Source organism: Formica exsecta, unplaced genomic scaffold (genome assembly GCF_003651465.1).
Source record: "Formica exsecta isolate Colony F162 unplaced genomic scaffold, ASM365146v1 scaffold421, whole genome shotgun sequence".
Taxonomy (NCBI): Eukaryota; Metazoa; Arthropoda; class Insecta; order Hymenoptera; family Formicidae; genus Formica; species Formica exsecta.
In genome coordinates this window covers 992,356-1,015,629 of record NW_021851451.1, presented here as the reverse complement: position 1 = coordinate 1,015,629, position 23,274 = coordinate 992,356, and the positions used below count along the sequence as shown (strand labels likewise).

Sequence of the window (23,274 nt, the reverse complement as noted above, 5' to 3'; positions counted from 1 at the left end):
TTTTTGTTTATAACAAAAAATTGGAATTGGATTTAAAAAAAGTTTTGTTAGCAGATGCGGAATCTTATTAGGAATTCGCAAAATTTGAAATCAGTCCGTTGAACGTATCCCGAGTTTTCATGCACACCGTGCACGAAAACATAACTCTGCAAATATTCGCATAACTTTGAAAAAAAAAATTTTTTAAGCTGAACATTTTTATTTAAGTATTTAATAATATTGTATTAATATTGTAAAAAAAGAAAAAAAGTTTTCATCAAATCGTTACGCTGCAAAAAATTTAGAAAATGTACTCAATTTTCGAAGATTCAAACGGGTATGCCCCCTTAAGCGGAATATATTTCCAATTACAATAAATAAACATACTTATTTATTTTTCTCAAACACACTATTTGACAAATCTACCAATTAAAATATCTATACAAAGAAATAACTTTTCGATTTTATTTAAGAGATTATTAAATAAGATTGATGCAACGAAAAGCAGAAAATACTGTACGCTGAGCAATCCGGCGATTATATTTACTCTGGTAATTATATCGCAGAAGCTGTGAGCTCGCGCGTAGAAATTAATTGCCGCACGTTACCGTAAGCCGAAGTACAATAATTCGTATCAGTGCACGGTCGTCGGTTCCCGTAGTTCTGCGCGTATCGGACCGCTATGACAGGTGGAGAACACATGGTCGATAGCAGTTATATGTCCCTTACGTTTGTAATAGCGATCCAGTACGGTGTGCGAGTACGCTATCGGACGGAGTATAGGCTTGGCTACCGTGAATGTACCGTATGTGTGAGCCACGCGCAATGCAGATTGTCGCAGTCAGTAGTTTACCGTAGTACACAGTCAGCCAGCCAGCCAGTGTAATCGAGTCGATAGAGTCGGTGTGCGCTGGAACGGTTCCGTGTCGGCGGCGCGATACGTTTGTTACGTTACATCTTCGCGTCATGGTATTAACGGACAACGGCGTTATATGAGGGCGCATCGCGGTAATGATATCTTCTGCTCGGTGAAATTGATCGCTCTCGAGGTAGCGCAGTTTCATATTAATATATACATAATTAATAATTTTCTCTACAATGGCACATGTCTGTAATTGTGCTGGAGAGTGTATAAGATCTATATTTATAATTTATAATTTATAATTTCTTTCTATATAGATTTTTAATTTTTGATATACGGAAATAAAAAATGACATATTTATATATATCCCGTCGTATATACAATATTTGGAATCATATTTAAGAAATTTCTAGGAAACTGGCATTTTGAAGAGAATCTTAGATTAATAATGCCAGCGTCGCTTAGCAGTAAATTTACTTAACTAAATTTTCTTTTACTCTCTATATTATAATTGGGATTATAATCTCTGAAAAGGCAACGAATTGCTAATCTAGATTAAATTAACTCAGGCCGTCGGTGCATCTCAATCTTCATATATAACTTGATAGAAAAAAAACTCATCTCGTAAAAAAAAAAAAAAAAAAAAAAAAAAAAAAAAAAAAAAAAAAAAAAAAAAAAAAAAAAAATCTTATTTATGGGAAATAGATATTGTAAAGAAACTTACCATCTTCATCCCTTTCGTCGTCACTAAGTTCTTGTCGTGTATGGAAAAAGAGATCAGGTATGAAATGCTTTAATAAAAGTTTTATCCGCTGCTTGTCTTCCTTATGGATACCGGTTTGCCGTTTAACATGATGAATTAAAAGATTAGCTGCATCGTCTAATACAGATTTATCTTTGTATGGTAGAATGAGGTGTGGACCACTATTTCCCTGACCATCACCATTACTGTCATCACCCTGTTCGTGTCTCTGTATAAGATATTAACACATTTAATAATGACAAAATTAAAGAGAGAATTATAAAATTATAGATAAAACTAAGATGAATATATACCAACCTCGTCATATATGGTTTCGATTTCATTGAACAAACTTTTAGACCTCAATGCTTTTACATCGTTTTGTTTAAAGTTAATTCCCTGGTGATCCAAGGATTTTAAGTAATATTTTTCGTTCTGTTCTCTCCAGATTTTATTGAAACCCTTTTGTGCCTCCCGCCATTCTTCCTCCTTAGCTTTCAACCGGCGGAGTACAATAGGCACGGCTATTTGAGGATTCTTTTTGAGACCTTCTATGATATCGTGAGATTTGTCGCCATATATCCTCTTTATCGCTCGTTGATGAATCGTCGGGGAAGAACCACCGAGACAGTCGTCAAGTTTATATTTCTGCGCTTCTTCTTGACTCATTCTATTCATCTTTTTATGAACGCCTTCGAGTACCCTAATTGTCGATGCGTTGGTTTCTATAACGACGTCCAATTCAAAACGTTCATCCTCGCAACGATATATGGATTCCTCGTATTGAGTTTTCCTGGACAAATAAATATATATAAATTTCGTAAATTATAACATCTATATAACTATTATTACAAAAATATTCAATTTCTCAGATAGATAGAACTTATCACTTACCTTGATGTTACAAATGTACTGTCCTCTGACCAAGTTGGAAACGAGACCCATGTATCGTTGAGAACTTCCTTACATAATTGCGTTCTGCCACCACATTTTGGTTGAATATACGACTTTGGCAATGCGCAATACGACGCTCCTAATCGTTTGCACGCTGCATAATCGATTTCTATCGCCAAGTCATTTTGCGGTCGTTCCTGATGGCTCCGTACAACACTGTTTGGGAAAGTCTCCACGCCTACTGCATTACCCGAGTTTGCCGTCGTAGTGGCGGACGAATCAGCTGGTAAATAACCAAGGAAATCTTTGAACCAACGTAAGAGTTCTGGGTAACGGCCAAGGAACGGTGTCACCAACAAAACAAGTTCCGATTTTGATACTATTTCTTGATTAAAAAGTACAAGGCATCGAAGAAAGTTCTCATAAACGTCTTGTGATCTGAGTGACTTTCGAACCTGAAAGAAATATTATCAATAATTTATTATAAATTCACTTAAAAAAATTTGCTCGCTTTTAAAGAAGACGTCAGAGTCAAAACTTAAAAAATATAAATATTTAAGATGCTGCTCACCTTGTCAAAGAACGCATAGTCGTTCAAAGTACCATATTTGCCAGCTTCCGCTATAGTAACGTCACGCATCGAAGCAACTTTAGGTTTCTTCAAAGGCGGCGGTCCATGTTGTACGTGATGAGAATTTCCGGCTGTTGCCGAAGTTGAAAATGATGGACTCCTTTTCAACTGTCCGGTACTATGCCCAGGTTTCTGACCGCTATTGATGTCTCGTACGTTCGATCTATCTCGTTCTCGTTCCCGTTCTCTATGATCTCGATTATCGCGTTCCAATCCGGCCGTACTGCTGGATTCTCGAAGATCTCTCGAAATAGTCCCAGAATTGTTGTAAGGTGTTTTGAGACCAATTGGTTTTTTAACAATCGCCGTATGATCGTTAATCGATGTTGTTTTGTTAGTCTGAAACATAGCAGACTAATACAAATCAGACTACTGTTTTGCAAAGACTATGCTGTTTTTTTTTCTTTTCTCTTTTATATATAATTGTTTGTAAACATTCAAACGAGGAAAAGATATATGTTTGAAACGAATGAATGTAAATAATGAAGATTACACATTTTATGAATATTATCTTCCATTTGCTCTTATATGCTAAATATATATATGTTATGAGATAATTAAATAATATTTCTGTCTTAGAATTATTATTCATTTGAAAGTTTACTTGTAATAGATGTTACTCTTTAAACAGATCGCGATTTTCTCGAAATCCCGAAAATCCAAAATTTTAAAATTATTAGTTTGTCCTATTGTAAATAGATGACTCACCAACGAACTTTGCTGATTAGTAGCATCTGGCAAAAATTGTCCAAACTCAGCAAGTAAGTCTTCTTGATTTTCAAATAATTTAGCCACTTGACTATAAACTTCTGCTTCTGTTAAATGTTTTGCTCCAGTTGTAGCGCCAGAACTCGTACCTCCCATATGTCCAGATTCCTTTAAGTTTCTCTGTTCTTTTTGATACGTATGTAATATCTCCAAGAAACGTTTGTATTTATCTGGTTGACCTTGGAAACGATTCTAGAAATAATTTTATATTATACATATATTCCATTGCTCTTTATTATTCTTTTTTGTAATCACTGTTATAATCCCTTACTTTGATTTTATTAACATAATTTATCGCATGGTTGAATTCTACTGGCTGACTTTGCTGTGTTTGTCCACCAGTTGATACACCATCTGCTTGACTTAAAGCTTGACTGACAGCTTGCGCTTGTGCAGTACTAACATGAGAATTATTATACACTGGTACCGGCGGTGGTGAAGGCGCGTGAACAGTTAAACTGTTAGTTGTAATACTGTTTGCTAAAGTATGGTGTATGTTGCCCGACCTAAGAACAATCGGAATCGCAGACACATGTATATCTTCTTTTTAGATCAATTTTCAAAAATTATTCTGGTTACATTTATATTATTACATAGAAAAAATTACATATATTTGGCAAAATACCTACCCTTGCATTATTTGTAAAACTGGGGGTGCTTTTGCGGGCTGCGTAGGTGGGCTAGCCACAGGAGGTGAACCAACATTGACTGTACAATGATGCTGAGATAACGTAGCTGTGTGCGTTGCTGTTGGACTGGGCATACTGACAGACACTTGAAAGGCATATCCTTGTTCGTTTGCTTGTACCTCTATTTTATAGCCTGGTGGGAGAAATGTATTGAAACCAACAATAAGCTCGGGATGTCCTTTGAATAGATGACTCACTCGGGTTATAACGCCCGGAGTATCTATACTTTGAGATTTAAATTCCTTCATGATATCCAAGAAATCATTGTACACCTATAAATAAAAATATTCATGTTAAAATAACACACATCAAGCATTTTTTCTTTATTTAAGCATGATTCATATAATGCTTCTTTTAGCAACTAGTATGTCTATTTAAAAGTATATTAAAAAGCTAGCAGCTGTAGAAAAATTAAATCCAATGAGAATTAATATGTAAAAGCTTGATAATGAAAAAAGCATATTAGTTTACTAGCATTTTCTTTTTTACTAACTGCTAATGCATTAAGTATGCAAAATTAAATTTTTATTATTCACCTGTGGTTGATCACTGAATTTATATTTGACTTGATCTAGGTAAGATAGCGCATCTTCCACTTTTAATCTCTGGAACTGGGATCCTCCTCCTGCTCCTCCTTGGTTGGAGCCAGGTGGAGTGGATGCCAGTGGTGTTACATTACCAGTATGCACCTGTATATATAATTACAGTTATACTTTCTTTAAAACTTTCTTATATTAGCCTAATGCTTAATAAAGATATTTACTTTTTTTTTCTATTCATTTTAAGGAAAACTTGGAAAACACAAACCTTATGCCTTATTGTCGATTGCTGTTGCGTATGTACTTGATTTTGTGATCCTGATGCAGGTTGTTGGGAAGCCATGGTATGACTATTGCCGCTACCTAATCCGCTATTCAAACCACTACTATTTATGTTGCTACTGCTACATGTAGAACTAAGTCCTCCCGTAGAACCACTCGCCTGCTATAAATATGACATTTGTGTAATATTTATTGCAATACTCTATCTATTATTGTTATACACACGCATAATGACTTACTTTGATGGGAGATGGTGCTGCCGTTGGCACAACAATTGCACCGGTATATTGCTGTTGAGCTTGGGCAGTACCAAATTGTATACTCCCTGGCATTTCTTTCGAAGCAACAGATCGAACTGCTTGACCAGGTACAACAACACCTATCCCACTGCTTGTATGATATTCTAAGCTACCTCCTCCACCACCTAAGCCGCTTCCCGCACTCACCGTTGAGTGCCTTGCTGGTGGTGATGTTACGTCGTCTAGTCCACGAATACGTTTCATTGCAAATCACATTGGAAGTGCTAAAAATAAAGATAATTCTAATAAATCTATTCTCTGTTTTCACTGCATCTAATATGCACATTACTATTAAATATTAAGGCATACATTTTTAATGAAAAATGTTTAGACAATTTATTTTAGAGTTTGGTTGATATATGCGATAGCAAATTTTCTGTTTAAAAGTTATTTATAAATATAAAAATGGAAAATTGCAAAATTATATATGGATTAATGGAAACAATATGTATGTAACACTAAAGACATATTGTGTGTTTGTCTCACAAAAATGATTAAACATAATTCTGCAAAAACAGTATCATATACCAATATTATTCATTTGTATATTTTATTTTGATACATGATACATGCTTATATTTTCATGTTTGAGTTATATTTATCAATTTTAATAAGATTTTCAGATGTTTGAAGCTAATAATTTTGTGACACACGTATTATTCTTTTATTTTATATATAAAATGTATTAAACATATATTAATAAAAATTTAAACTGCTTTTTCTATTTCCTACAAGTTATTATTTATTTATAAATCTAAATAAATCTCAATGAAATAAAATAACAACCACAATATCTAGATATCTTTAAATACTAAAAGTATTAATTTTAAGCAGATTAATGTTCACAGATAGAAAGCTTATATCACACATATTGCTTATAATTTCCAAAATACACACTTGAAAAATATATATGTCACATGTTTTATATATATCTTATACGTCCAATATATTTCAAAATTATGACATTGAGACATTTGAAATCATATGGCATCAGGCATCATCTGAGAAACAGTCCCTTTACTTTATCTATTTATATATTTCCAAGTAAATTAGTAAATTTGCAGGTAAAATTTGTGCGCGATTTTTTTAAAAATAATATTCTGTGTAAATCTTATGAGATAGATACAAATAAAAGAAAGTAACATGTGAAGATTATATCAAATTAAATTATGTAGAAGGTCTCAAAGATCTTAACGTTTCTCATGAGCAAAAGACTCTTGTTTTTTTTTTTTTTTTTTTTTTTTTTTTATCAGCCATTTCATTGTTTAATCATCTAATTGTTAATCTGTAAGTAATGCCGAGATTATATAGAGACTTTCTACATAACCTAACTTAACCTGACATAGTTTTAACAACTTTTTTCTTCTACTTTATCTCCTTAATTTTTATCCCATAACATTTATATAGAATATTTCTCAATTATGCACAAATTTATTCACTTAAAAACATATATAAGTATAAACAAAGGGAATTTAGATGGCACCATATGATTGAATCACTTTTTTCAAGTGTCTCAGTCATGATTATGAAACATTGAATATAAGATATATATACACGTGGCTTATTTTATTAGCGTATTTTAGAAATTATAAACCTATAATATATATACAATAAATTTTTTTTATCAGTGCACAATAATTTGGTCCAAATTAATGCTAGTATTCAAAGGTATCTAGGTAACTATTTTACGCCTCTCAGGCTCATTGACAATTCAAAATAAATATGATTCATAGGAAATGTCGAAAGGTATATTGTCATCGTGGCAAAGAGAGATCGTTAAACAGCGATACATCTCGCGCGTTCGAAAACGAAAGCGAAAATTAATCGCGTTAAAAGCGGAGAACAAACGAGACGCGCGAGCCACTTCGAGAGAGGCGCGTTATAAAAATAAATTATAAACTCGCGTTAGAGCTCTACGAGAGAGACACGATCGACCCCCAGCTGCAAGAGTTCTCGACGCGACCTTGCGCGCATACGTGGAAAAAAATTGGCGTCGAACAAATCTGTTCCGGACATTGTGGCCGCGTGCGAAGTATCTCTCGTGTCTCTCTCTCTCTCTTTCTCTTTCTCTTTCTCCATCCGTACCAATTTCCATCTGAGAAAACGTCCTGCGTCCCTATCTCCTACGTAGTTTCGTCGCAGAAGCGCGACGACGGGCACGACGAGGTAACGGAGATGGTGGTGGCGTCGAGATACGTCCCTTGACGCGAGTATAGTGCACTGGCGTCGCCGAGTCAAGAGCCGAGAGCTCTCCTCTCTATCCAGCTCCCCCGAAACTTTCGATCGCGGCGTCGGCGGCGGCGGCCGGGTTGCTTGGAGATTCCTGCTGCGTATGCACGCGCGAAACTTGCGCCGGTATAGAGTCAACCAACCCGCACTTCTCCTCCTCCACCGTCACCGTCCCTCAGGGGGGCACCGTCCCCCGGAATCGCGGAAAATTTGTTAAAGGCGAGTATAAACGAAAGCGAGGATATTTGGTCGGTGGCGCGCGCGCGCGCGCGCGTTTTTCCCAAACACACTAGCCGGCCCCCTGTACGTTACGCAATATTCTACGTAAATACATAACGCATTCCCCGCGCGCGAGCGGGCTCCGCGACAAGTAATGTAACGTTCGCGCCGCGTGCGGTCACTCGGTCCGCCACCGCTAAAAGGAGCCTCCTCTCTCGCGGGCTCACCTCCTCGCGCACCCTCCTCGCGGTTAGCCGTATCACCAGTAGTTCCTTCCCTCGCAGTCGAGCCTCTGTCGACGGCGTATAATCGACCCTTACATACACCACAAAAGCTCTCCTTCTCTATCTTTCTCGTCGCCTCTCTCCGTCTCTCACGCGCACATACACGTACTACACATACACCGTCTCCACCTCTCTCTGTTTCTCTTCCGTTCGCGCGTTCGCGCTCCCTCTGTTTCACACACTGTCTCGCTCTCTCTCTCTCTCTCTTTCTCTGTCTCTCTCTTACTTTCTCGTTCTCTTTCTCCACATACAACACTCGGATCCTCCTCCTCCTCCTCCTCCTCCTCCTCCTCCTCCTTCGCCCCTTCGCGCAATTTTTATACGTGTTCCGCGCCTCTTCGTCTTTTTCTCTCTTCCTCGATTCCTCGTCTTTTCACCAACCAAAAAATCAACGAAGCCTTAACGGGCCGGTTGGTCCGGTCGTCCGTAGATAGGTAGATAGGTAGATAGGTACGGAATTCACTGTGTGCTCCCGCTACCGCGGATATGCGCGCGCGGGAGATCACTTCTCAGCAAAATCGGCGAAATCTCGTCGTGTGGGTAAACAAACGCGGGATAATGGGCATCTTTGGCGCGGGCACGGGGCACGCATCGCACCGGGTGGCTCTCTTCTCTCACACTCTCTCTCCTCTCTCGTTCCTCAATTTCCTCACCGCACTTTTTTTCTCCGCTCGCGAGTCGACGCGTATACGCGAAATCGCCGAACCGCGCATCCGCACTCCCTCACCACGGTACAAGGCAAACTATTGGATTTCGCGTGATGGCAAACAAGGAACCGCTGGTCGCGTAGCGGGACGGGACACGGGACACGGGACGACGACGACGACGACGACGACTACGACGGACGGCGAACGGCGGCGAGCGACGACGACGGGGTGGGGGTAGATGCTGCGCAGGAGCGTATTGGCGCGAGCGGCGCGGCGTCTCTGTTACCAACCACTTGGGCGCTGCTGCCGGCTCTTAGCGCCTCCCATCGCACGACGGCGTCATCCGTTGTGGCTTGCGCGCTTGTGGCGCGACGAGCGGCGCACGTATGTCGCCTTGTGCCTTGTACGTTACGTATGTGTGCGTGTATGTATGACTATACTACTACGCGAGGAGGCCCGGGAGAGAAGGCTCCCGCTCCCGTCGCCAGAAGCGGCATCGGGCGTCGATCCGAGCAAACCGTCCGTGTCTAAAGGACACGAATTAAAAACGCGAAGACGCGCGCGCGCGCGCGCGCGCTTGTGTAATGAGGACCACGCGAGTCCGCCCGATATCCAAAGCACGCGCCTTTTTTATTAACTCCTTTGTCGGCGGAGTCCTTTGAAGATAATAAAGAGACGGAATAATGTTGCTTGATTAGACCGCGGTTAGATATTCCTATAAATATGGTGGATTCGTATTCATGAATATCGTGCGACTATTGGTTCTTTTTAAATGCACGTCATCGTCAGGCAATATCTTTAATTGGATGAATAAAAATTTGCATTGCAAAGTGATATGTCAAAGTACATATAATTACTTTTGAGCGAGTCACGCTTTAGCATTCGACTTGTCTTTCATCGCGTGTCTCTTACTCTGAACCTATTGTTGATTATTATCGAATTAATTCGTTTCCGCGACAACGGGTGCCTAAAACATACGGCGGATACGTACGGCCCTGAAGCCGCCATTGTTGCGTCAAGCCGCCAAGAGGCGCGCGCAGCTCGTCGAGTATATACATGTATATACTACGTGCATTTTTCCCCCGCGCGTCCGGCCGACGTCTCGGAGCCAACAGCTGTTCCAAGAGACGAGCGAACCCCCCATCGTAATCTGGGTCACGGGTACTGCGCAAAATGGCCCACCGATGCGACAGGATCGCGCCGTTCGTCGGACGAAGCGTCGCCGACTCGGCGATTTTGGACGCGCGCCGCGGCACGCGAGACGTCGCCGAGTCCTGTCGCACACGCCGAAATTCGCCATAGCGAGTGCACTACGCGCCGCAACTGTTCCACGGCTATCTGTCATAGAGCTTGACTGGTCACCGACCGGAGAGAGCCACGCGTGGATTGGTCAGCGGACCTCGCGCGCGCGCGAGTCTCGATCTTACGATGATGAACGGGCGGCTTGCTCGTGTCACGCGCGCGCGAGAGAGAGAAAGAGAGAGAGAGAGAGAGAGAGAGAGAGACGAATGGTGACATTATCGTTCGATCTCGTCAAGATATATTATAATGTTCTCGAGACGAAAATTGGGAGATATGGAATAAAGTATTCAAAGTTTCTATTTTTTTCTTTTATATATATATATATATATATATGGTACTTTGCCATGTGACGTATGCACGAGTCGATCTGCGAACCGTCCGCATGGCGTGGCCTGTTTGCAAGTAACTGAAGCATTCTCATTTCTGGACAAATTTAACAAGTCATTTATTTAGTCGGGAATGCTAATAAATGTCAGCATATTTCTATCCAAATTTTCGAATTGCATCATTCCTTGCAGATGGAAATAAAGCTTGGAAAAGCTTTATTTGGAATGAGAGAATAAAATAATTAATCTAACAAAAAGACGCAAATATTCTTAAAAAGTTGAAAATCAATATAATAAAAGTTGCATAATAATATGCAATACGAATTGCAACGAATTATTCCATAAAAATGATCAAAAACGTTGTGGTGGGCATATCAGGTGGCGTTGATAGCGCCGTGACGGCTCTTTTACTTAAAAATAAAGGTAAAAAAATTAAAATATTTATAAAATTTTATTCATTCCTTTTATATACTTATTAAAAAAGTACACCTTTTCAAGGATTTAATGTCACTGGAATATTTATGAAGAATTGGGACATTAGAGATGAAACAGGAAAGTGTGCAGTTGAGAAAGATTACGAAGATGCTCGATGGATTTGCAATAAACTAAAGATTCCTTTAATACAAATTGATTTTGTGAAGGAATATTGGAACGAAGTTTTTTTTTTTTTTTTTTTTTTTTTTTTTTTACAATGACTAATATAGATAACAATCTTTAATTGCCTCTCATTTTTTCAGCGATCTTATAGAAAAGTATCAGACTGGATATACTCCGAATCCAGATATTTTGTGCAACAAGAACATAAAGTTTAATAAATTTTTTGATGTTGCATTTAATAGATTTCAAGCAGATGCAATTGCGACAGGTCATTACGCTAATACAAGCTTTGGACCTTATTTGGAAAACTATAAAGAAGATACTAGCAAGTATCCTCTATGTTAAAAAAATATTTTTTTCTAATCAAATATTTCTTAATGCAATTGTAATATTTCTATAGATGTACACTTATTACAAGCACACGACAATAGTAAAGACCAAACATTTTTTTTAAATCAAATACCGCAGCAAACCTTAAGACGTTGCATGTTTCCTCTTGGAAATTATCTGAAAAATCATGTAAAGACGATTGCTAAAGAAGCAGGCTTGCACAAGATAGCACAGAAAAAGGAGAGCATGGGTATCTGCTTTGTGGGCAAACGTGAGTTTCAAGATTTTATTTCAGAGGTAAAAGAGGATATGTTTGTCATCAAGCAGTGTATATATTGTACATCAATTCTAGTAAGATTTACTAATAATAATTTTGTAATGGCTACAGTATATAGATGATAAACCTGGTGAACATGTAGACCTAGACAGTGGACTGTCGATAGGCAAACACAATGGTATTCATAAATTGACAATAGGACAAAGATGTAGAATCGGCGGTGGCAGCAAGGCTTATTATGTGTTTAACAAGGATCAGAACACAAATACCATTTTAGCGGTATGCAATATAATAAATAAAAAAAATCATGATTTTTTTTAAGATAAATTAAAACTTCTTAATCATATGTATAATCTTTACAATACAGGTGGACAGTACAATCCATCCAGCATTGTACACTGACTTTCTGATAACACGGGACGTTCATTGGATCAGTGAGGAGCCACGCGAATTAAGATGCAGCGGTGTTTTGAATTGTGACTTTCGCTTCCAGCATAGGAATCCGTTAATCTCTTGCAATGTGTACAAAATATCCGACAATCGGCTATTTATCCGTCTTAGCGTACCTTTACGAGCGATTACAAAGGGGCAGGTAATTTATAGTATATAATTACAAAATGTACAGTCGATTTCTTCTATTTTATAAAATCAATCAAATTAGACAGTTTCTCTATTTTAAGAAATTCTTCGTCTCTCTAGTCTTTTATTCTAATGGTACATGCACAAAATACGTGCGCTAACGTAATCATGTGATTATGTGCGAAAGTGAATAGTAAAAAAGTAGCACAAGAAGAGAATTTTAGTTTAAAGAGAAACACCTCCTGACTTAGAATAGAGAAAATTAATTGTACCTCTCTATCCTCTCTTTCTATCTTTCTTTCCCTCAAATTATCATAAAAAGATAATTATATTTATTAACATGTTTGATTTAAAGAAATTAAAATATAATGTACTGTTATATGGCTTCTGTTATTGCTTTGAATTATACATGTAAGTTTATGACAGATCGTATATAGGTCAATTTATATGAATTTCAGTATGCTGTTTTATATTCTGGAGAGGAATGTTTGGGTGGTTCAATGATATCATATTCAGGACCATCTTATTTCGCGCTTAATCGGCAAAATTCTATAAGCGAAACTCGTTTCTATAATTTGATAGCATTAACTTCAAATGTACAAATGTAAATATTTATAAACTTCAAAAAAAATAAAATCTATTTGTAAAAACCATTTAAAAAGATTTACTTATATTGATAACATGTTTATACACATCACTATCCTGATTTAATATGGTTTAATCTTGATTTAATATAGGTTTTTTCATGCATATACTAATTTGTATTATTGAATGATCTAAATTTTATATATACGTATGATTCTCGCGCGTTTTTATAACTATTTTATGCAGATGCTCCCCAGATAAATTAAAAAAAAATTTTACTGTATAATATATTACATGTGTGATTTTCAGAAATATATTGAATTTAATATATTATAAAAAAACCGATTAAAATATAAACATCTCATGTACGAGCAAACATGCAAGCGAGCTCATCAAATCGTAATTAATTGTGAGTACAGGTGTGAAAGAGAGCAATATAGATAAAGACATGTTTTTAAAATTATGTCAAGTGATGAGAGACAACTATTTAAGTCGAAGGACAAGATAGCGGGAACGCGCGCACACGCATGCACGCATACCGTGATAAATTCCGCGTGTACGTATGCGTAAAATCAGGTTTTGGCGTTTCGAAAACGTCAGCGGCGCGGGGCGGTTATAATCGATTGTTTCGAGAATACTCCGACTCGATTCTCCGATATGCCGCTAAGCGCTAAGCTCGTAGCACATAGTTGACACATAGGCAGCCGCTTACTGATGGTGTTTCAAAAGCTCGTCGCTTAGCCGTCGTTTTCGCGAGATCGCAGAATGCTGACCCGCTGTGATATTTTTCATTTCAAAGTACTTATACTTTATGCTTGTCTCCTGGTGAGTAACACGTTACACAATTGCCACGTCATTTCGAGTTTTTAACGAATCCCGAATGGTGCGTGTGAAAATTTTACAGTATTTTCTTGTGACGCATTACCCGTAACTCACGATCCTACTCGTCTTTCAATTCCCATTACTATTTGTCTAAATGCCTCGTCCCGTTATCGACATTTTTCTCTCAACGTCTTCATGTCGCATAACCTATACTATAATTCTTATTATTATCATAGTAATCTTTTATTTGATTACCAAGATATAAGAGATTGGCGTTGATAAAAATATCATGCCTGTTTTATAATTAGTTGTAAAATACTAAACCAATTTAATAAAATATTGTCTCACAATATCTCAATGTTCATCATTCTCATTTATGCGATTGTCTATTGCTATAATGTTTACTATTCATTAGTTAATCGTTTATGTCTAACAGCGACAAGATTAGCTTAATGATTTAGGGTAAAGGTCATATGAAAGGAATTTGTCATATGTACTACTATCTAATATGCATTTGATATATTTATATATATAGAGCTGTCACATTATATAAATTATTATTTATGATGCAAATATTTTTAATGGAGTTAAAAAAAATATGGATATAAAAATTCCTCTTATTAGTAGCGTAAAAATATCATGTATAATATATCATAATAATTATTATAATATACTCCCATTTAACAAGCACATGCTCCAATCAAAGCTGTGAAATTGGACAGCACTTTCATTTGCTGTAAGTAAAGTGATACATATGAGGTTATGGACTTTTGCTGTATTAAAAGTATTTATGAAATTTTTTAATATATATTTATGTCTAACAGCGACAAGATTAGCTTAATGATTTAGGGTAAAGGTCATATGAAAGGAATTTATCATATGTACTACTATCTAATATATGAGGGATTCTCTTCTAAGATTAATATGCATTTGATATATTAATTTGATTTTATAACAAAGCAAACAAATATATAATACATATTTAATATTCCTATACTTCTAGATACATTTGCCAAACAATATAGCGGAAGAAATAGGCGAAGGAGCAGTTCCACTCACTCATAAGAATATTGATACAACATTAGGTAAAGGATTATATATACACATATATATATAATGTGTAATAAATGTCTTGCTGTATTAAAAGTATTTATGAAATTTTTTAATATATATTTTGTCTTTTGTAAAATATTTATTATATTTTGTACAATGTTATGTACCATGTATTTCTTTTTATATTATGTTAGGATGTTTGATACCCTGCAGTAAATTTTATAAAAAGAATAATAAATTTGATGTTTTTTTAATAATCTACTTTAATTTCAAGAATTACTTTATTCAATTTGCTTAGTTTATACTATGCAAATTGAACAATCAAATCCTATTTTTTTCAAACATTTTCAGTTGTGCGAGTGAAATAATAGATATTGTTGCTAAATAAATATCTATTGATTTTAAAATAATATGTTTAGGAATTAGTCAAACATTGCATTTATTTTTTTTAAAACTATATAAATTTTTTTACAGCTGAAAATGAACTTGTATTTATAAATTTCTATGCACAATGGTGTCGCTTCAGCAACTTACTAGCTCCAATTTTTGATAAAGCTGCAGATAAGATTAGAGCAGAATTTCCAGAACCAGGGAGAGTAGTAATGGCTAAAGTGGATTGTGACCAAGAAAGTATGTTCAAAGTGTTTTGAGGAAAGATATGGCAATTTGTGTAATTATAGTTAAGCAAGATCTAAATATTAATCTCTATATTAAATATGTTAAGCTTTATTGTCAGATATGTTCTTTTAATTAGTTGAAATATTATATGATTATATTATGTTTCAGCATCTGTGGCATCTAGGTTTCACATAAGCAAATATCCAACATTAAAAGTAATAAGAAATGGACAACCAACCAAGAGAGAGTACAGGGGTCAGCGATCAACGGAAGCATTCCAAGAATTTATCAAGAAGCAGCTAGAAGATCCTATTAGAGAATTTTTTGATTTAAAAGAACTTAATGAACTTGATGATAAAAAGCGTATGATTATCGGATATTTTGACAGAAAAGATACACCAGAATACGAATTATTCAGAAAAGTTGCCACTAATTTGAAGGACGATTGCCAGTTCCATGTTGGTTTTGGGTAAGATATATATTCGATCCGATAAAGCCCTATCCAATGATGAAGATGAAACTTATAAAGGAAGTTTGCGCGTTTATGATGAATTAAATGTATGGGCACAGGAGAAATGCGTCCCGCTTGTAAGAGAAATAACATTCGAAAATGCGGAAGAATTAACGGAAGAAGGGCTACCATTCCTTATACTATTTCATGCTCCCGATGATATAGAAAATGTCAAGTTGTACAAAGATATTGTAACTAGAACATTAATAAGCGAAAAACGTACGTTATATCATGTTCTCTCTTTTCTTATTTATGTTATTATTACTTACAAAACTTTTTAAATTATATTCTTTGTTTTTTTCAGAGAATGTCAATTTCTTAACCGCTGATGGCCTGAAATTTGCACATCCGCTACATCATTTAGGAAAAAGCACAGCAGATCTGCCATTGATTGCAATAGATAGCTTTAGACACATGTACCTGTTCAAAGATTTCAATGACATTTTTGTAGAAGGGAAACTTAAAGCTTTTCTCCAAGATTTGTATTCTGGCAAACTTCATCGTGAATTTCATTATGGTCCTGACATCACTAATAATGATATACCACAAATTACTGGAAAACAAGTGAAAACGCCTACAACACCGCCAGAGTCTGCATTCAAGAAATTGGCACCAAGCAAAAATAGGTATACAATAGTTAAGGATGAACTGTAATAAAATCAGAGTGTAGTGTGGTGCAGTGAGATTTTCGTAATTTATATACAGTTACTAATAAATTGGAAAAAGTGAGTCGCGCAGCGATTTTCTAACATTCATAATAGATATGTTTCGTAATATATTTAATATTAACATGAGTCTTCTAAAATTTCGACGAATCCGTCTTTTCTTCTCTATGACTTTTATCCTTTCCATATTTTTTGCGGGATGGATTTCACGTTTTGATTTACTCACTTGTTATTTAATAAGACAACATTATTTGAAATTGTTTGTTAACTGCCTATATAATTTTCATATCCAAGAGATACGACACATATAAAAAAAAAAATCCTCATACATTGGTGAGATCTATTGTTGGCAAAAAACAAATGATAAAGAATAAAATGTTCTTTTTCTTTTGATAAGATACTTTAGTTCTTTTGAATGCACGAATTGCCGAAAGTAGTTTTTTTTAATGACAGTAAAATGTCAAGTTTTACATCTACCAGTGTCAATAATTACGTATCAGATTTTTGTATGTATTTTATTATTATGAAGTAATCATGTAATTTAATGTCGTTATTGTTGATTTATACAATTTCGATATAAATCTGAGATGTTTTTGTATGTAGACAGGTTTAATTTACTCTATATCCCTTCTATTAAGCAGTTCTTACACAATCAATATATATTATATATATTTGATAGTAATTTGAGGCATAAATGTGTTCGAGAATGTATACATGATAGTATATATGTATGTGTGCGCATTATTATTTGGGACAATTGTTTTTGGATGAAGTATACAAGAGAGAGAGAGAGAGAGAGAAAGAGAGAGTACTTTATCTATCACATGATTGAAATAGATATTTGAAGAAGCAAAATCTCAACATGCCCTCGTAAGATACTTCTAGGATGCATTATTTGTATGAATGATGATATTGTTTTGCCAGTTAATAAAGGATTTCTAAGTCATACAAAAATTTTGTATTCATTCACATATTGATAAAAACATAGAGAGAGAGAGAGAAAGAGAAGGGGAAAGAGAGAAAGATTCTGTTCCTATCCTTTTCTATGTTTCTTGATATTTCTATCTATCAAATCTCGAGCCTTCGAACCACGACCCAAAATTTTTTTAAATGTGCATTTATATGATGAATCAGTATTGTTACAAACTTTGGTTGAACAGTTGCTAAATATATGGCCAAAAAATCATCCAACTGTCAAAACATCGAAGATCAGTATCAGTAATGGAATAATTCTAATACTTATACGAATTGGAATTATTCATTAGTGATAATGGCACTGATTTTTTGATAGTTGGATAATATTTTTGGCCATTATTTAGCAACTGTTCCATTCTGGATTAGGAACAATACAAACAATATACTGTAGGTCTCCTTCAACCTCTCCTTCCGAAAGGGAAAGTAGCGATCGAATATATTTGATGTTTCTGGCTGGATTTGAACCCGAGCCCTTTGGCGCAGAGAGCAGACACACAACTCTTTGCGCCACGATCGCACACATATTATTAATATTCATAATCAATGCATACATCATATGCATGCATGCGAAAAAAGAGGAATATTTACATGATGAGTACTACGCGTCAGTTCCAAGTAAAAGTAATTTCAAAAATAATTATAATTAATGAAGTTTTATTCTATGAATACTCTTTATACAGATTAGCAGAAATATGTAAAAAAGTGCAAAAATTAGAAAAAAATATAGCGGAATTAACGCGTAAGTGCATGAAACAAAAAAAGATAATCAAAATGAAACAAAAAAAGATAATCAAGATAAAATGCAATATAATCAAGAGGAGAATGGAAGAAAAATGGAGAAAGTTTTTGCAGTTGATAAAATAAGATTAATAGTATTTTTTTTTTTTATGATAGAGCAGTTTGTAAGAAACTTATTTTGCTCGGATAACAAAACAATGTTATAAATATAATGAATTAACAATATTTAACGCGTCTTCTAATGAGGATGTGAAAGATTTAATAAACTTCTAAGAGATAAGATTATTTTTATTAATTTATTATTTATTATATTTTATTATTAATCATAGCGTGTACATGTAATTTAAGTTCGTGCGCGCGGCTCATGAATTAGTGCAGCCAGTTCAGCTATAAAGAACAGACTTGATATCTCGTTGGTGTCTCTGGCCGCTCTGGCCTCTGGCCTCGAGCTGTTCGAGCTCGAGCACTCGAGCTTTGCAGTCGATTGTCGATCTAACCTTATTAATATATTTATGATTGTGTGTTAAACATTTTTTTGTTTCTTGCGAGCGAATTTACTATATCGTAATTACTTGTGAAAAAATATATTACTCTCTTCAGTGAATATTTAACAAACAGTAAGAAATAATGGGACGAAAGTATACTAAAAATTTGCCCCTTTGTAAGCGCCGAATATCTCGCAAAAAAGGCTGGATGAAAAGGTTTGTGTAATTTAAACAGAATTATTTTGCAATCCAATAATGAATTACAATGATGAGCGATTTTATCTCCTATAATCCACAGTAAACAAAAAATTTATATATATATATATATATCGCAACAAAATTTGGAAGAGAGTTGTACCTGTTACTGAACTTCCATCTATATCAGATTGTTTGGAACTTTTGTTCACAAGAAATAATAATACTATAAATTTATTATAAGTAATTGTTAAAAATTAATTATTACATTATTATTAATTAATACACATATAATTCTCAATTTTTAGAAATAAAAAATTGAAATAGGCAATCGATTTTATTTCTTTTAAAGCTATGTAAAATTAAGAAAAAATATAAAATACAATATATATTTGTTTTTATTATAGCAATGTCTAAAAATCTGTTCATATTTAAATGTTTTTCTAATTTTTTTTTGCAGACGGATGGCAATGCGAAAGCTAGATAAAACACAAGCTGAGAATGCCGATAATGCTGAGAAAGTAACTAATATTCAGCTTTCTATTAAATCTGTAACCGACATAAATGTGGAAGTTGAGACTGGAATCCTGCATTGTCCTAATCAAGTTAAGGAAGAAGAAATTGATAACGAGGAACTAATTGAGACATACAAAGAAGAAAGCATATACAATGAAAATGTCGGATATTACAAGGATGAGAATAATTTGGTTATAGAAAAACAGTGCTTTTTAGATAAAGAAAAGAAAATAGAAATATATGAAGAAGTATATGAAATATATGAAGAAGAAGAGAAAAGCACATACAATGAAAACCTTGAATATTGTGATGATATGAAGGATTTAATTATAGACAACAACAACTTATCAGATAGAATTAATAATATACCAAAGAACATACCTGAAGGTCGATACATAGTGGACATTGCTTACATGTGGAACAAGATCCATCAGATATTCGATAACCATGCACGGGGTATAGAATGCCAGTTCAAGTATTGGCAACTAGTAAATTTTCGTCGTCGCGGGTTATTAACACAATTATTTTTTAAATGTCAAATGTGTAAATATGAAAGTAGTATTTGGACAGAACCTATGCATCCAGAAAAATCAGATATTAATGCAGCTGCTGCAGCTGGATGTGTTGAAGTGGGCATTGGTTATACTCAGATGAGAAAACTATGTACAGCTATGAACATTAAATATATGTCTGAGTCGACTTATATAAAAAATCGGGATAATTTAAAATTTTGAATGACTGATGAGTAACTCTGTAAGTAATAGATTATGAAAAATTATTTTCTTTTTGTTTACCATTTACATAGAGTCAATCCTGCAAATTATCCATTTTTATTTGAGTTACAGCGCAGGATCACGTTATGTATATTATTATAATATTTTTAGTTTGTGTATGTGTATATGTGGGCATGTGGAGATGTTTTCTTATACATACGAAAGCTGTTGTAGCTAAGCAGGAGGAATTCGTATATATTAATGATGCTTTCAATAAATTTTAAGATTATATTAGAGAATAGAGTGCAAACCAATAAAAGAAACATGCAAGTTTTTTTTTTTTTTTTTTTTGGTTATGATAAAATTATGATAAACTTTCTAGCAATTAACATGCTATTAAATTTATTTGTTTGTATCTAAAGATTGTAATAGGAAACTATTTATGCTTTATTACTGTGTATTACATAATTCATATCTGTGTGCAGTATAAGATTAATACTTTACTACATTATTATAAAGATATTAGTTTTAGTAAGATAGAATTTATTAAGATTTTGCTCTTTAATTAATACTGTTAAAATACTTTTGCAAATGCAAGTTATGTGATTAATGATTAATAATATCAGCATAAAAATTAAAAATATTGTTAGAAAAAGATATATATTTTTAAATAAAAATATAATATGATTATGGAAATAAGATGTTTGTTTATATATAAAAGGTTATTATTAAAAACAGAATGGTGTTATATCGAAAATTAAACTATGCTTCTTATCCATTATTTATTCTAAATTAAGATTTATGTCTTTGTTAATCAATTCTGCATCTTCATTACAAAACATTAAGATTACAAGGGTAACACTGCATTATCCGAACGCTATATTATGAAAAGTGAACAATTTCGTAAAAATTAAAAATTTTGAAAATTGCAGATATATGCGTACCATTGAAAATCAAATAATATATATATGCAATATATACAAATCAAATATCTTTTTTGTCAATTTAGATACACTTTTTTATCCAACTTTCCTTCTATGATAATCTATTAGTATTAAAAATCTTTGCTCTCTGCAATATTCTTGTTTCTTAATAATAATAGATTTCCATTTTTTTCTCTACATGAAAATGATCAGTTTTTCAGTCGCTTTCTTATTTTATAATCATGTGGCAAACGAGATAATGAGAGAGTAACGAAAGAAAAGAACTCCATTTTACAGAGAAGAATTGATCTATATAAAAATTTATAGCGCGTATACAATTGTATTACATTTCAAAGAGCACAAGATGATTCTAGAATCGAAAAATATCTGTCTGATTGCTCAAATATTATGATAAAAAAGGAAATAAATAAAAATATCTTTATCACAAAATATAATAATAAATACTAGAAAAGAGCCAAGAATTAATAACATCAAAGGGATAGCGAAAGATCCAATTATGAGAACGAGTATCTATTATAAAATGGCTGTATTTATAGGGGTAACTCGATACATATATTGCATTTCACCAGTACACAGTGTTCACCACTTTTTATATATGTATATATGTCGTGTTTTAATATTATAGTATATAACGTTACACGTAACATGGTTGCGTACGTTTAACATCACATAACACACACACATACACGCACAAACAGACATACGGTACTCTTTTCTGAATCCCTGTCCTTTCTAACTTTTCTCCTGATTTTAGGATGAAACGCGAGTATAAAGTATCCATATGAAAAATCATGATCTCGCAGTTAAGAACAGATTTACAAAATAATTGAACATTTGTTCATGTTCGTTGAATGAAAATGATAAAATGAATTTGTTTGCATCATTATTCTAACTATTTAGAACAATCTTGTTTCTCAGAGTCTCGATTTTAATCGTATTAAAATATCACTATCGTATCTTCTTTCTTGTGTGTGTACATTTCATCTCCTATAACATTATTTCTTTGATTATACTCGTATAATTCGTATTTTTTGAATGAGCTCCGACAGCCAGTCTTCATCGCTTAACTATTTTAGTTTACTACAGTATTGAGTATTTTTTATTAAATTTTGATTATTGAAACCAATTTAAAATTTTAGAAATCATCGAGTGCATTTGTGTAAGATATATATTTTATGTTTGTATTATTCTTTATTAATTTATCATTATAAAATATTGTTATTGAGTAAATTTCTTCACTAATCATTAAATTATTGCAAAAAATTATAAATAAAAATAGTTATATATAATATGTTATTTAAAATTCGTTATCATATGTATTGGATGCATTCACATATAACTCTGCATATCTTCCAAAACTATAATATCTATTATTGTATACAGTAACAGATATTATTTTCTTATCCTTCTTAATACACACCGAATCCGTAATCTCTACGGACAGCCATTTTTCATTAATAATTAACTCCTTAATAATATAAATGCGAAATGGCGATTAAACGTCAGCGATTATCTCATGCGCAGCAACATGCTTGTAACCGTGCAGAATAACACATATTAACACTTAAACAGTCGCAACGAAATTTATCTTATTTTATTTATTAGTCATGTTGCAATGGTGGTAACATACATATAGCATATATCAAATCGAAAAAAAATCCGAATAAAATAAATTCATCGTCAATAAAAATTGCTAATTGTATCAAAAAAACTATTTTAATTGTACTGAAAATGCGCAACTGCTTAAATGTTAAGTGCAAACGCTTCGAATATTCGCAACAACGCGAAGTTCCAATACAAATTATTCGGAAAAGTCTCTTGCGATCTGTGGAAAACATGTCGTATAATTCGCGCGATATAACTTTAATAATACGCGACACAGTATCTATTTCGTGTGCACGAAATTAACAACAATGCGTATGCTTCCATTGCCAAATATGCTCGTACACGCATTAATTATCTATCGTCGTAAAAAATCG

General features: G+C 34.1%; 3 protein-coding genes across 6 annotated transcripts in view; 2 read left to right on the top strand and 1 right to left on the bottom strand.

The window, feature by feature from the left end:
- The window catches only part of LOC115240200 (paired amphipathic helix protein Sin3a), a 25,923-nt gene extending 15,289 nt beyond the window's left edge, over positions 1-10,634 (bottom strand). For 2 of the 4 annotated variants that reach the window (XM_029815186.1, XM_029815188.1), the window contains exons 1-11: positions 7,771-10,634; positions 5,626-5,909; positions 5,373-5,549; positions 5,102-5,254; positions 4,506-4,837; positions 4,148-4,382; positions 3,817-4,068; positions 3,049-3,462; positions 2,478-2,932; positions 1,902-2,376; positions 1,566-1,812 (exon numbers count right to left, since the gene is read on the bottom strand). In XM_029815186.1, coding sequence (XP_029671046.1) covers positions 1,566-1,812; positions 1,902-2,376; positions 2,478-2,932; positions 3,049-3,462; positions 3,817-4,068; positions 4,148-4,382; positions 4,506-4,837; positions 5,102-5,254; positions 5,373-5,549; positions 5,626-5,889 — 3,004 coding nt within the window. In that variant the 5' untranslated portion in view covers positions 5,890-5,909; positions 7,771-10,634. The remainder of the gene's footprint in view (positions 1-1,565; positions 1,813-1,901; positions 2,377-2,477; positions 2,933-3,048; positions 3,463-3,816; positions 4,069-4,147; positions 4,383-4,505; positions 4,838-5,101; positions 5,255-5,372; positions 5,550-5,625; positions 5,910-7,770) is intronic. The other 2 variants (XM_029815187.1, XM_029815189.1) reach the window with 1 other exon arrangement.
- A 255-nt stretch (positions 10,635-10,889) lies between these two features.
- LOC115240205 lies at positions 10,890-17,331 on the top strand. The gene is given in 12 exon segments (XM_029815227.1): positions 10,890-11,115; positions 11,191-11,354; positions 11,428-11,614; positions 11,690-11,916; positions 12,008-12,175; positions 12,264-12,488; positions 12,934-13,071; positions 14,886-14,967; positions 15,410-15,565; positions 15,722-16,022; positions 16,024-16,283; positions 16,369-17,331. Coding segments are annotated over 12 exon segments (2,334 nt in total). The 5' UTR covers positions 10,890-11,039; the 3' UTR covers positions 16,719-17,331.
- Positions 17,332-18,853: 1,522 nt separating this feature from the next.
- Positions 18,854-21,102, top strand: LOC115240203. The gene is made up of 2 exons (XM_029815219.1): positions 18,854-19,143; positions 19,583-21,102. The coding sequence occupies exons 1-2, from the start codon at positions 19,070-19,072 to the stop codon at positions 20,370-20,372; spliced, it is 864 nt and encodes a 287-aa protein (XP_029671079.1). The 5' UTR covers positions 18,854-19,069; the 3' UTR covers positions 20,373-21,102.
- Positions 21,103-23,274: the final 2,172 nt, after the last annotated feature.

Coding starts and splice junctions, on each gene's coding strand:
- LOC115240203 (XM_029815219.1), top strand. CDS start 19,070: ATGGGACGAAAGTATACTAAAAATTTGCCCCTTTGTAAGCGCCGAATA. Junction 19,144..19,582: donor AAAAAAGGCTGGATGAAAAG/GTTTGTGTAATT, acceptor TTTTTTTTGCAG/ACGGATGGCAATGCGAAAGC.